Below are 14,699 nucleotides of genomic sequence, written 5' to 3'. Positions count from 1 at the left end.
AATATTTCTACACCTAGATGGCCTGTTTCTGGATGATGCTAAGATATTTTGGTGTTCTCAAGTACTTGTTTATAAAAGCAACGTTGTGGGCTAAATACTCTTTAACAACCACAAATGTAGCACCATAGGCACAAAGCACACAAACCTGAGTTTCTTAGTATGACCTTATCCACGCTCCAACCCCCCCAACACTCCCAATTCAAGCCAGGATAACACAAGCCCTGTAAACTCCAGTTTATCACTGTGCCCTTGGCTCCCGCTGAGATCAGGGAGGACAAATGAGGTCTCAGTCTCAGCAGAAAAGGTTTATCTAACTGCTAAAGAGAGCAACAAACTTCTCAAGAGAGCTGAGACCTGGACTGTTACTGCCAAAGGGACACAAACTTCCCAAGAGCATCAAAGGAACAAGTGGGAGAAGGACATCCACTGTCCACTGGAGAAGACTTCAGCAGCGCTGCCAGGATGGACACATCCTACTGGCAAGATGGAGGCAAATCTAGTGCTTATGAGCACTGATTACTCCAGCCTGCTGATCCACTCAATAGTTTTCAGATGGGTCATGCCCAAGACACTGCCATTGTGCACGCCTCAGGGAGGCAGGAAAGCCAGAGACAGTCTTATTGTTCCTGATTCTTGGCTGCAACTCCTTAGCGTTAACACAATAGAAATCAAAATAACACCAGCAGCCAACACAGGGACAACTTTTCAGGGAAAAGCAAAGCATGTTTAGCTTTGCCCTTGGTCACTAGCCCTCATTAACCACATTTTGGCAATATAAGCAAGATGACAAGAAAACCAGAATTTCCAGATAATCTAAAAGTGCTTTACGTTCCTGTCTACTGTGTCTATATGGGTGGTAACTGGCACCTCTGGTGGCAAACACTACATCTAACACCACACACACAAACCTGCTTCTTGCCCAAGGGAAGGAGGGCTTTCCAGTTGCCTGCTGCCTCTCAGTGAGCACTCTGGGATGAAGAGCCAAGGCTTCCCATCCACAAGCATTGTGTGCGGCACCTGAGACTTCTCAGTGTGCGATGGGATGTGTGGTGCTGGGCATGGTCCTTTGCCTGCTGCTTCCTTGGGGGACAGGGGCTGGGGGAAGGGGAGCTGAGATTTCTCCCAAAACTAGGCATTATCTTGGCTCTTTCCAGCCTGGCAGGAAGCACCTCTAGCCCCACGTCTCACAAACACATCTTGGAGGGCTCACAGGCCACACTTACGTTGTTTCCCTGGCTCTGTTGGGGGGTGTATGTGTCTGTCCAGTTTTTCACTTGCACCCCAGCACAGGTAGTGTCCCATGACACAGGAGAGGCACGGTGGTAGCTAAGGAAAAGCAAGACTTAAAGCAACAACTGAATCCAGCAGGAGTAAAACCAAATCCTGATCATGGTTATTAACAAGATTTCTTTTGAGCTGCTTTGCTCTTTTACCCAGGAGGTCTGATATGTGTCCCCCCAGGGTCCATTCTATGCCATTCTATGCCATTCCATGCCATCTGCAGACTAGACCCCAGTATCAACAGCTTTCCCTTCAGGCTCCCTGGAGACTGCAACACGAAAGAAACCCCACTGTCTGAGCTGGCGCTTGGCCTGTCACACTTGGCTCCCAATGTCTGGCTCACCTGCTTTCAGGCAGAGCCCTGCCGTTTCTTGGAAGTGATGCCTGGGGAATTTAGGGCCATTATGCCTTTCTCACCCAGCCAGACTGTCCTATCAGGTTGCATCCTTTACATGGATCACTGCTACAGCTACCTTAATTACAGAGCACAAGCCCCTCAGTCAAAGTGTGGTACCTCCCGGGTCTCTCTAGAGACATCTTAGTGCTACAGCTGACAAGATCTGATAACAACATGTTTTGTCCTACATCCTTCCTGCCACATAGTTTCAACTTTAGCGTTTGGCCATTAGTGGAGTTTCCTTAAAGTTGGGAGCAGAAGAGGATGTTAACAACCAAGTCTCGCTGCAGCAGCTGCAAAACCAGGATTCACCCTCCCAGGAAGGGTGAGTGATGGCACTTTGCTCACGCAATCCTCACAGCAAAAGCTGCTGTTCTGCTCTGGGCTAGAAGGAGCCCTGAAGCTATTTTAAATGCACAGGGAATGCTAAGGTTTTAAATGATACTGACCTTTTCTTGTGCTAAAGAAAGCTGGCGGCTGGATGGAGACCACCCGTTATACAGGAGCAAAAGTAACAGCTGTTTCAGTAAAAAAGGGTCAGCTGACAAATTTAAAACTTAAAATACAAGAAGAAGGGAAGGCAAATCCTTTGGGATATTAACATTCTTCAGAAATGCTGCTGGGCCATCACTGAAAAGGATTTTTTCAGCACATTCTCTGCCTAAGACTGAGCTTCCCAGGACCGCAGGGATTTTCTGAGCATTAAATTCTCACCCTCCCCGCCGCGCTGTCCCCCAGGCGGGGGTTCGTTTCAGAAAAAGCCAGTCCCCAGGGGCTGTGCTGGGCTACACTGGAGAAGTGGGATCAGAGACGGTGCTGGGCCAGGTCAGGTCAGCTCGCCTCACTGCAGCAAATCCCATCTCTGGGAACGAGCGCTTCTGAATCTCTCCCTGGCCTCATGCTGGCTCTTGCTTCTGCCATTTGGGGAACAAATGGATGCAGAGCAGTGGAGAGCAGAGCTCAAACAGCACACTGGTAGGGAATATAAAGCATCTTGCATGGTTGACAGAAAAAGCCTCTTCCATTGCCAGTAGGGAACAAGTAGCTCAGGGCTGGAGGTAAAGGTGGGTTTGGGTACCATTCCCTGCCAGGGAAATCACATCCTGTCTCCTCATGGCTTCCTGACATGAGGAGAAATTACTGAGGTGGCCTTTGGTACCAAATCCACATCCTTGGCTTAAAACTGCTCTAACTCTCCTTTTAGCCTCCCACCCTTCTTCATCAAAGTGTTTCACTTCATCCAGGGAGAAGTTTTCTTCCAGCACATGGCCCCTGTCCGGTCCAGACAGCTGCACAATATTGCTGTCAGTCCCCTGTCTCCAGCAGTAAAACCATTCGCAGCAAAAGACCCCACCTCGTTGCCCACCAAGCGCTGGGCACTGATGTCTAACAGCAAGTCTAGCACAGGACCTGCCAGCAAGGATGATGACATGCTGCGGGGAGCCAAAGAGTTGCATAAAGGTTTCAGAAAGTCCAACCTTACACAGCCCCAGAATATACAAACACCATCTCCGGAGCTGGAAAACCCAAGCCTGAAGATGACAGCTGAGTACAACTGAAGAAAAAGAACAGCAAACAGGGGCTAGGACTCTGTACTAACAAATTACAGAGCTACATGGTTCCTTCACTGGTCCTTCCTTCACAGCTGAGCTACCAGAGATGCAAAACACAAGGGTCCTGAGATATTTGCCCCAACCCACCATGCCACTTCTTAAAAGACAAGATTGCTTTTGGGGAAAAGGTTCAGGTCAGTCAGGCTCAACAAGTTCAATTAAAAGCTCTATCAGGAGTACACAAAACTCTGTCTTAAACAGCAGCATCTTAAACCAACACAGTATCATGTAATGCCCTAGGAATTTCATTACTGTTAATGACAACTCACAGAGCATATGGTTTGAGTTTCTTGTGGTTTTGTTTGTTTTTAAGTAAACAAGATTTTTTAAATAAAGAATAAAATTGATAAGTAGGTCAGAAATTGGGTGCTGCTTTTCACTTCCAAGACTTTAGGCACCAGAGCACTGCACTTGGTTTCATGTCCATCCTTCCCTGGGGTTCTCCAAGCATCTCCCACATGGGTTCCCAGGAGCTTGGGGGCATCTGCAGGATGAAGGGGTGGCTGGGGGGACAGCCCAGGGTCCCAGCAGAGAAAAGGTCTGCAGGGTCAGTGGGGCAGAGCAGGGACAAACCGGCACTGTTGAATCTGTCCGTGCTGTGCCTTTCAGGACTGGCTGCGTTGCAATGACTCCTGCTCTCACCAGTGGGGTGGGCAGGCTGACAGGTTCAGTTACAACATGTGGTTTTGATTTGATTGTAGCTTTGCCATACCCAAGCCACCAAGGCTATTGTTTTTTCATGGTGCTGGAGATCGCTCTTTCCCTTTTTTGTATGTTTCTGCTAAAAGCATTCAGCAATTACTATGAAGTTAGACTGAGGAAACTTGTTGCTTCACCTAATCTTGTCATAAACTCCTCTAGATTTGTTATAAGGCTCTGCAGTGTGCACATGCAAAGCCAGAGATGTAGTCTGCCTCACTCTAATTTAGCCAAGAATTAATTTAGTGGTGATTATCACATGTTAATAGCTAAGAGCTACACTGTGACATAAGATAAAACAGTACAGAAATGCCTGGGAGAAAATGAACAAGACCACATACAGTACACAACATTCAGTAAGCTTCACCCAGAGAAAAACCTTCCTTCCTTACAAGCTAACACTGTGGGCCAGTGGGGACAAAGAGAGAACTAGAACAATGACAAAGACAAGGGCAAATGCTGTACAAAGCTTACAAATCTTCTGATCACAAGCTCTGTTGCAGATGAACTTTTTTATAAACAGTTTTATTATGATCTATTGCAAGAAGATGAGCAGATAGCTCAAGCTGGGAGAACAACCTAGGAGGTTGGTTCATTTCAAGTATAAGGACAGCAGGAAACGAGCACAAATGTTTCCAAGACTGGCTGGAGACGAAGGATACCTGGAAAAGCAGCAGACAGCATGCAGCAGCAGAGGAGCAGGGCTAACCACCAGGCAGAGCGTGAGTGGTGTAGAGCGAAGGTGAAGGAGGAAAATAGTTTCATCTGGGGAGATCCAGGGGGCTTGGCAGCGCTGCGGGAGAAAGCTGATACCTTTGGAGCAGCTGGCCATGATGTGCAGATGTCCCAGGTTGGGGAAAAGGATTGAAAAAGGTGTGATGGGAAGCTGGACCAAGGGCAGATCATTGGCAAACCATCTGTAGGAAATCTAAGGTGGTCTGTCACTGGCGGGACAACACAGACCTTGACAGCAAGTGTGCTGGAGGCGCAGGTCCAGCAATGGAAGCAGGTGGAGCTTCTTGTGGAGAGAAGGGAAGGGAACAGATGACAGCCCAGTGGCAGTGGCCAAAGCTTCTCAGTTGTCAACCTGATCACAGATTTCTGTGGCTCTCACTTCAATGCCTACCAACTGATTCTACACTACTTCAAGTTAAAAATTGTAATAGCTGCAAAATAAGTACTTTGGTTTTCCCAGCAGATTTTTAAGTAATCCAGTAATGTATTTTCCTCTATTTCCATTAATAATGATTTAAAATATACTTTTCCTACCCTGAAGAACTAACCTGTGGCTTAGTGTAAAAAAAACTCCATCTCATTCCTTGACATATGTGCAGCCACAGTACATTTTCTCCAGCTGCTCACAACTGCTGTGTCAGCATGTCATTGCAAGAATCACAGGTATGACATGGCAAGCACGGTGTATCTCACTCCTCCAGCCACAAGACACACCACACAGCTCCAGCACCCACTGCTGGAGCATCCAGCATCACACTTAGCTTGTAAAGTTCCATCCTTCTACTTCCATGTATACAAGTGTATAAGCATTGAAGTAACAGTAACAGTAAAATAATAACATAAGAGTCAAAATGTTTGAGAGAGAAGTTTTTACAACCTGGGCAGCTAGAGAATTTGTAAACCTACATCTTTCCTACCAAATGATGTAAATATGTCTTTTGTATTTTGAATTTCAATTAAATCTGCTCTTTGCTTTACAATACAGTGTCTCTCTCGATAGCAGACACACCTGCTGCAGGCTTGCATCCAGAAACACACACCCCAAAGGCTGGGATGCCCAGTCCCCACTGCCCCTCTGCTGAAGTACAGCCGCAGCTCTCTCCTACCTACTCTCACTTCTTCCTTAATTTATTTCTAAGCCACTTAACTGACAGACTTACCACCATGAAGTAAGCAGTAAATTTCCTGCTTTCCCACTTAAAAATTACCTTACAGTTGTATATTATAAATATTTGGACCTTCCAAAAGGCCATGGATTTGCAGAGCTGCAAATTTTTTTACAGTGGATAATGAAAATAATCACCAACCGCAGAGCAGGGCCCCATCTGCGCTCTGAGTGGCTCCACGCCGATGGAGAGCACCCAGAGAGCAGCACTGCTGCTCAGCCCCAGAAGCGGGAACAGGGCAGAAACCCAGTGTGCCCCCGTAGTTAGTATGTGTACCTGCCTGTCACTCCAAGTCCACGACAAACACATCATGTGACCCAAAAACCCGAGAGGTCCATGCACATACCGGCCGATGACAGAGCAGGTCTCGGTGTCAGCAGCCACGGCACCGTGCAGGTAGCGCTGAGGACCGCACTTGGGTTGAGTCAGGATGACCACGAGCACAACAACCACGGCCAGCACCCCGAGGGTCAGCAGCACCAGGCAACAGATCTTCCCCGTAGACATGTCTATTCCTACACCGCCGGAGGCAGATGGGAGGGTTTTACTCCTTCTGTGAAGGCGACTGCTTTGCTCAGGGTGGAAGTAGAGGATTCTGGCAGTTTTGCGCGGGAGGTCTCACTGATTTGGGCTCTGCCCCCTGCAACTGAGAATTACATTATTTTTTAAGACTAAAAGCTGCTAAAAAGGAAACGGTGCACTCTCCCTTTCCTGCTCTCTTAGGTGTGAGAGGCTTTTCACTCTCTTTTAGAAAGTAAACTTCTTCTGGCATATCCACCATGTGCCTTTTTTTTTAAGTCCCTGGTGAAAACATTTAACGCATTCACTGCTGGAGCATTTCAAAGTGAAATCTCTACACTGCTTATTGGCTTCACACAGCCTCCCTGTCTTCACATTCTTACCACACAGAGCAAATTACCAAACAAAGGCAGCCTACATGGTGAATCACTGAGAAAATTGCAACATCAATGCTACATCGCAAACTTGGGGTATTTTCTTTCCATAAGACTACTCAGAGAAGTAAAAGCTAAATACAAATTACAAAGCTGGAGCCTTCATATTTACTCTTACTTTAACTTATAGTTTATTGTAATCTTGCTTATTGACTTCTTCCATCATTGAATCTTGCCAGTGTCCACAACAGACATCTTCTGCAAAAGAGCATAACAGAATAGCTTGAATAAAACAGCACACCTCTGCCCTTCTGCCAAACAGTACAGCCAAAAGCCCTGGGGTCCAGCCTGCCCAGTCAGCAAGCACAGCACCCAGGAAGCTCAGTTAGACCAGACCAGCTCAGTTAGACCAGACCCGATGCCTGACAGAGCGGCGGTCGGTGTCAGCAGCATCAAGCGCTACGCAGCACAGCTGGCCCCAGCCAGCTCTTCAAGAGCCTCTTAATTACATAGTTCTCCTTGCACTTAAAAAGTTAAAGATACAGCTCCACGTCTGCCTGCTGTCTTTCTAAAAGGTGTTATATCTGTGATCATTTTCCAGCTAGAGTTAGGAAAAGGGGGATTCATCCAGGCAGATTTACACTTGTATTTCAGTATGGGCTTTGAACTTGCACCCGCTAAACTTTATTTCATAGCTAAGTAATACTATTTCATGTATTATTTCTCAAGAAATTAATCTGATAGAATAGACTGTCTTTTTTGTAGTTGCATCTTCCCGTAAGGTTATCTTGGGGAAGCGAGAATAGTCCAAGAAAAATATATAGTTTTGTCCAAGATAAAACCAGGGTCCCTGAGGAATAATTTATTGGTCTCCACATTTCTGTCTGACTTGGTGAATATACTTGGCACGTGTAACAAGCCTCCACAGCTCTAATGTGACCCTTCATTTCACCCCGTTGCAAAACATTGCTGATTTTGTAAAATTTCCCAATCCCTACATGACCTTCTTGTTTAATTTTTTACAAATTATCCTATAACACTTAAAGAGTCATCATTTTGGGGAAAAACTCTTCCCTGTAAATTCATAGCAGGGCTGGAAGCCCAAATTTGAAAATTATTTAACATCTGAAGTACAGGCATTGATAAGGTTGACATGAACACCACAGCTACTCTGTGGAGGGTAAGAAATCATCAATGGATAGAAGTCCTCAGATTTTAAGAGCAGAGCATAACTAGTAAGTGAAGGAGTTGGGAAGAGATTCCTCTTGTAGGTGGGTTCTTGCAGACATGCTGAGGGGTCTCAGCCATTGGTGTGAGCTCAGGGCGAGAGCACACGTTGCAGTTAGTCTAATCCCATCATACAGTGACCAAAGGGACCCGAGCAGGCTCTAGAGCCACCAGGAGCTTCTCCCTCAGCCTTCCTGGGGACAGTGTGCACCTCTGCTCGCTCTGGCAGCAGTGTAGGGCACTAAGCCAATGTAATTTTACCTCAAGCTCCACAATTTCTCAACACATCAAGCAACCATCTGTAGTGTCTGCTTCTCTGAGAGGGAAGCTGGTTTCAGATGATATATCTGAGGAAAGAAAGCTGTTTGCTGGTTGAAATCCAGCCCTCATAACCAGCCTCAGGATCCTGGAGGTGAAGAGACAATCCCAAAGACCACCAGCATCTACACATGCTGGACACACGTTTGTTGTTCAGCAGAATAAAGTTGGAGATGCAAATCAAGGCGTCATCTGCTGAGAAGACTGAGATCTCTAGGCTGCAGCAGGATCCATGACAGTCTGTGGCCAAACTAAAGAGAACTAGGAAGGTTGCTGCCTTATCTACAGCAGAAGGTTTGTGGCATGAACAGCATTTCAACTACTGTGTTTTCTCCGTGTCTCCTTTTCTCCAGTGTTGCTTTCCATCGATGGAAAGAACACGAACGGACAGAAAGCCAGACATTTCTATTCAGCAAAGAAGAGATGACTGAGATATTGACCCTCAATCTATCACTCTTCATCTCATTTTTAAAAAATATAAACTAAAAGAACCCTAAACACACACCAAACTCCTGAGGCATTCTGATGCTAGTGTCCTAAACATCATCCTTTGCTTTTCTCTTTATACTGTTTAAATTACGTTACAACATACTCAAGAAGATGCCTCTTTCTGCTGGTGTTTGCTTGCATAGCATTGTCTACAGTCAGCAAGCTCTTATTGTAATAAATAAGTGCATTTTACTTTCCCAAGTCTACTTTAAAACCATTGGACAAGAGTCTAGGAAAGTTTCCAAGAGCGTGCAAGCAAAGCCAAGCTGGATGCACTTCACACACCACTTGTTTCCTCCTCCAGTCATGTTTATATACAATCCAGGAATATCAGCTGTCTCTATATGATAACCAAATTACAAAAATATAGGCAACGTGCTGGGAATTTATTGTTCAAATCTTCTAACAGGCACAGCTGTGAGTTCCACAAATGTTGATGCTCAGGATCCATTTGTCCCAGTACAATTTCTTAGAAACTGATAAAAGCTAACTTTTGCACATTGATTTCCACTGCACACAAACAAGTTTTCTTTATTGAGGGCCATGGGTTTGCTCCCACAAAAATCAAGCTTGTATAGTTTTCAGAGATCTTGAAAAACAGACACTCAAAAATCAGAAATTCTAGTACTGAAGAACTTCTCATTCATGTCTCCGTTTCCTCTGTTATTTCGGAGAATTCATAATGAAAGTTAAGTCCATAAACTCCTCTCATTCAGGAAAACCAAACTGGCTTATTTTGTTATTGAAATCTGAAAAGGGAAAACATACTCCAAAATTACTCATGGACTTAATGTTCCACCGAGATTAACATTCAAGTACCTTCTAAAACAAGGCTTTTTGTTTTTCCTATTAACCTCAAGAAAACACACTTCTGGCTACAGCGGTAATGGTTAAACAGATTTGTCCTACAAGCCCTGAAAGGGTTAGAGGGTGATCACAAGCCGTCCGTGTGTCAGGACTGCAGCAGCAGGGCGGTGATGGTGACTGGGAGGGACAAACCTACATCTTGCAGAGGACACGTACCAACAGTCCAATGCTACTCCAGCACTATTTTCCTCAGCTTTCCTTGCAGCTTTCCACTGCGAGGGATCTCTCTTTGTGTGCTGCAAGTATGAACAAAGGGAAAGCACTTGACAGGACAGTCACAGGACACGCACCATTTCTCACACCACTGAAATAAAAAAAGGACCCAGCAGAATCTCAGGGACTCCCCTAACTTTGTTGAATTTTCCTGTGTTAAAGGCAGAGCTCCTGCCTCCTGCTTCCTTTCCTGCTTGTTACAAAGCAATGCCTGAAATAAATGATCTGTCAAACCCAAACCCGAACATCATCTATTCTGCAGTTCCAACAACATATTGAAAGTCAATTATTTGCATGTCTCTACTTAGAAGGATACATGGCACAGACCACTGCTCAAGGGAAACTTTTCTCCATTAACTTTATTTGATGAGTATATCCAGGCACAGTTTACTGCAGAGCATCAGCATTCTATTCTTTCTATAACAGTGCAGCTATGGTTAAGATTAGATTAACAGTGAAACCTTCTGATTCCGTTTTTAACTCTTGAGTGCTCTTCTGGAGCAAATCCAGCAGCTTTCTTGAAGACTAAACCTCATTAGTACAATTACTATAGCAGCTGAAAGTATTGACACTAGAAAACAAGAGAGCTTTGTGTGCATCCAAAGAAACCACGAGTAAACTCTCTCTGAACTCTGTATTGACCAAATTAGGCCAAAGTCTTATGGTAGTGACTCCAAGGGATATCTGTGCAGGGGTTTAACTCACATGAAAGTACTAAACTCACTGAAAGTACTAAATATAACATATAGTTAAACGCACATGTACCTATATGTAACAACCTACACAACTGCCATCATATGCTGACAGGATGAGCAGCAGAGCATCATCCACAGGCACCACAAAGAACTTGAACAGAAACCTCATGAAGTTTGGCAAAGAGCAAGGCAATGCTCTGCAGTTGGGCAGAATTAGATCATGCTCTCTTGTGAAGGGCCTGGGCTTGCAGCAGGAGCCAGACCGACCCTGCTCTGCAATGTGCTCATGCAGCAAACCTGGCCGGCAGATACTGGACTCCTTCAGGAGTGTGTTAGCAGATCAAGGGAAGCTCTTATTCTTTTTCAGGCATCACCTGGAATACTGTGATCTACTGTGGGAGCTGAGCCCTGGGAGCTCAAGGACGAGATGAACAAAAAAGAGCCCATTAAAGGTCAAATTCCTGGTGAGAGAACATGCAACAAACACAAAGGGGAAATACAGAGGGACCTCCGTGCCTGGGCACTGGTGAATCCTTGGTCAGCTTTGAGCTGTCCTCTTTCACCTCTTTGGAAACTCCTCTGGTTTCAACACACCCATGCCAGGGAAGGTTGAAAGACCTGGGCTTGGAGCTGGGCTGAGCTGTTCTTTTTGGTGAAGAGGGTTACACGTAAATGACTGTTCAAAAGCTGGCAAAACCCACAAGCTTGCCTGTGTGTCCTCTCGCAGGCCCGCTACCTGCTTCTCCTGTCCCTGTCACCCTGGTTCCTAGCTCCACCTCCACAAAGCAGGGACCCTTCCCAACCAAATGTCCCCCCACATCCCACCCCCTGCCATCCCCACACATTCCTGGTCCCTGTGCTCCTGCTTCACCCAGCTGATACATGCTAACAGCATGCAGGGGACAGAGGACAAACGCTCCACAGCCTGCACGTACTGAGCCCCAAGCAACTGTGATACTACGTCTGCATTAGGCTGTTTGTGTAGATGGTACAACCCCTTTTTTTTTTTTTAAAGTTCTTGATGTTGGTTAAGTGTATATAGAAACAATAGGGACTTTTGTGCTAAGAGACCATCTGAAAACGACCTCATCCCCTCAGAAAGAGAAGCAAGGAGGGGAAATATTTCTTAAAAATCCCCTAAATTAAAACTGAAAAGAAAATGAGACCAGGCTTTTCTGGGATTCCCAGGTAAATGACACACAGCTCGCTGCACACAGCGAGCCTGTCCAAAGTGCTTAATCACAGTGAAATCTTTAAGTCAGGAATAAAGACCAGGACTAGCATCTGGATTTCATCTCCTCTCCCAAATAAGCAGGAATGCTCAGTCAGACATCAAACAGAGCCAAACAGATCCCACTTTGCTCTGGAGACTGTGGGCCCCTTCTCTGCCTACCCCTGCAGCTCTTGCTGAGGAATGAGAGCATACACACAGCATCCCCACTGGAGCTCTGCCATTTCCTACCATCTCATTGGAATCCAGCGACATCCACCAGCATCAGAGCTGATGCTGAAAGCGGGAGAGAGGGACAAGATGTGCAACTGGTGTAGAAAGGGAGCAGAACACGTCCCTGGGAAGCCATAAGCTGCTGGAGACACTTGCACTTGCCATAGAGTCCCTGCTCATGAGTCCCAGCCTAAGCACTCGGCACCGTTGCTCTCTCTGCTGCACTTCCAGCTCTTTGGGAATGAGAAGTCCTGGAAATACAAGCCAGATGTGTGAGCACTGCCAGTCAATAGGATCTCATGAGAACCAGCACATAATTAAACACAGTGCAAGCTGAGTTTCTCTGCAAGGGAAGAGGGGTAAAGGGGGTTCTTAACTGCCCTTACAATCCTCATATACTTCACAAGCAAAGGAATGGAGAGGCTGACAGAAGGAGAAAAAAACCACAGAATCACAGAATGTCAGGGATTGGAAGGGACCTCGAAAGCTCATCCAGTCCAATCCCCCCATGGAGCAGGAACACCCAGATGAGGTTACACAGGAAGGTGTCCAGGCGGGTTGGAATGTCTGCAGAGTAGGAGACTCCACAACCTCCCTGGGCAGCCTGGGCCAGGCTCTGGCACCCTCACTGAGAAGTTGTTTCTTCTCAAATTTAAATGGAACCTTTTGTGTTCCAGTTTGAACCCATTACCCCTTGTCCTATCATTGGTTGTCACCGAGAAGAGCCTGGCTCCATCCTCCTGACACTCACCCTTTATATATCTGTAAACACTAATGAGGTCACCCCTCAGTCTCCTCTTGTCCAGCTCCAGAGCCCCAGCTCCCTCAGCCTTTCCTCACACAGGCGATGCTCCACTCCCTTCAGCATCTTTGTTGCCCTGCGCTGGACTTTCTCCAGCAGTTCCCTGTCCTGCTGGAACTGAGGGGCCCAGAACTGGACACAATATTCCAGATGTGGTCTCACCAGGGCAGAGTAGAGGGGCAGGAGAACCTCTCTGACCTACTGACCACCCCCTTCTAACCCACCCCAGGATGCCATTGGCCTTCCTGGCCACAAGGGCCCAGTGCTGGCTCATGGTCACCAGCTCCACAAACAGCCCTTGCCATGCCCTGGTGCAAAAAAAAGAGGGTTATTGCTGATTGCACGACTACAGATGCGGCTCCTAGTTCTGTCTCGGTTTCAGGGCTAACAGCATTGCTTCATAATGACTGCCCTTCCTTCTGAATGGCCCCAGGAGCTTGTGTGAAACAACCCTTGTGCCAGAATATAAAAGTGTTTGTTTTCTTCACCACCAAGCGGAGGAGCAGCATGTACAAGGGAAGAAATTCGGTCTTTTGGAGTTTGTTTTCTGTCCTTTTCTTTTTCTCTGTTCATCTTCCACTGCTGTTTTACTTTGGAAATTCCCCAGTGTTCAAATCCTTTCAAGAAACAGTGCTTCCAGGCTCTTGCACAATTCCCTTTGGAACTGTTGCATTATTTATCCTTAACCACTTTCCCACACAGTGATCACTGTAAATGGCTCCTTTCTTTCTTCAAAATTTTACACCCTTTCCACTGGGGACACGCTGATATTACAGTCCCAGAATTTACTCAGCTGGAACGTGGGGCAGAAATTGCAAAAATTCAACTGTTACTCATTCATGAGAAAGAGCAATTGGAATGCAAAAAAATCCCGCTTTCCTGCATTCAGAATTGGAATATTAATATTTATTGATATTAAATATGTAGTGTAAGAATATCTGAGCTGAGCTGGATGAATGCTACTTATTTTTATTTCAATGGAGAATAAGCTGTTTTCAGAATTTCATGCATATCATTCCCCCTTATCTACATGGTGTATTTAATGTTAAGTCATTTCTTTGCAAGATAGCGGGTTAGGTTATTTTCAGCTTATCATATTGGGAAAATCAAGTAAGTTATTGTCAGCAATAAATTCTAGATAGTTACAATTTTCATAAGCATGTATTTTTTTTCCCCCCTCCTTTTTCAATATCCAGAATCTGGACTGGCTACTCAGGCCAGCACGTAGCCTGGTCAGAGCTGTAGGGGATGCTGTGCATAGCACTACAGGATTACCAAGACAGTGTTGGAACTGAGGTGATACATATGTGTTGAGCATTCTTTCAGAGACAGCAGAAACGTATACACCTGTTAACTACAAGAACTGCAAATGGAAAAAGCAGAGAAATGGAAAATAGGAATATTTAGAGCAATAAAATGATACTGCTCGGTGTCTGCCACCTCTTGCAAATCTTGAGAGCTCTTGGGACGTGCAACAGCAAACTTTGAAAAACAGCATCCTGAGCAAGGCTCCTGCTGGGTGAAGAAATCAAAGTTCCCAGCAATGACATAGTCCCTTTCCAAATTATGTGGCAGTACCAGCACAGTACATTTAATCTCATCTCTTGACTTTAATTTACTTCTGCTTTATCCACCACAAGCCTTCTCTGCATTCAAACCCTAAGCTTCCACAGAGCCGTCCACTGAGGTCATTGAAAGAAAGGTAGTGGCATGAGAAAAAGAGTAGGCTCAAGAAAATATTGAGATGTTTGTTTGTTTTAGTTTCTTGTTTGTTTGTTTTTTGGGGTTTTTTTGCGTGTTTTTTTTTTTTTTTTAATAAAAAGCAGAGGTACTGGCCTCCATATCAAAGGGCAGATGGAA

General features: G+C 45.6%; 1 protein-coding gene across 2 annotated transcripts in view; it reads right to left on the bottom strand.

Moving 5' to 3' along the window:
• Positions 1-14,699, bottom strand: part of GGT5 (gamma-glutamyltransferase 5) — a 44,002-nt gene that overhangs the window by 13,331 nt on the left and 15,972 nt on the right. Inside the window, exons 1-2 of one of the 2 annotated variants that reach the window (XM_065033725.1) lie at positions 6,963-7,242; positions 6,238-6,537 (exon numbers count right to left, since the gene is read on the bottom strand). In XM_065033725.1, the coding sequence (XP_064889797.1) occupies positions 6,238-6,398 (161 nt within the window). In that variant the 5' untranslated portion in view covers positions 6,399-6,537; positions 6,963-7,242. Of the gene's footprint in view, positions 1-6,237; positions 6,538-6,962; positions 7,243-14,699 lie in introns of those variants that run through there. The other variant, XM_005503883.3, reaches the window with a different exon arrangement.

The sequence above is a fragment of the Columba livia genome, chromosome 17, assembly GCF_036013475.1.
Source record: "Columba livia isolate bColLiv1 breed racing homer chromosome 17, bColLiv1.pat.W.v2, whole genome shotgun sequence".
Lineage (NCBI taxonomy): Eukaryota > Metazoa > Chordata > Aves > Columbiformes > Columbidae > Columba > Columba livia.
This window is presented reverse-complemented; position numbering and strand designations above follow the sequence as displayed.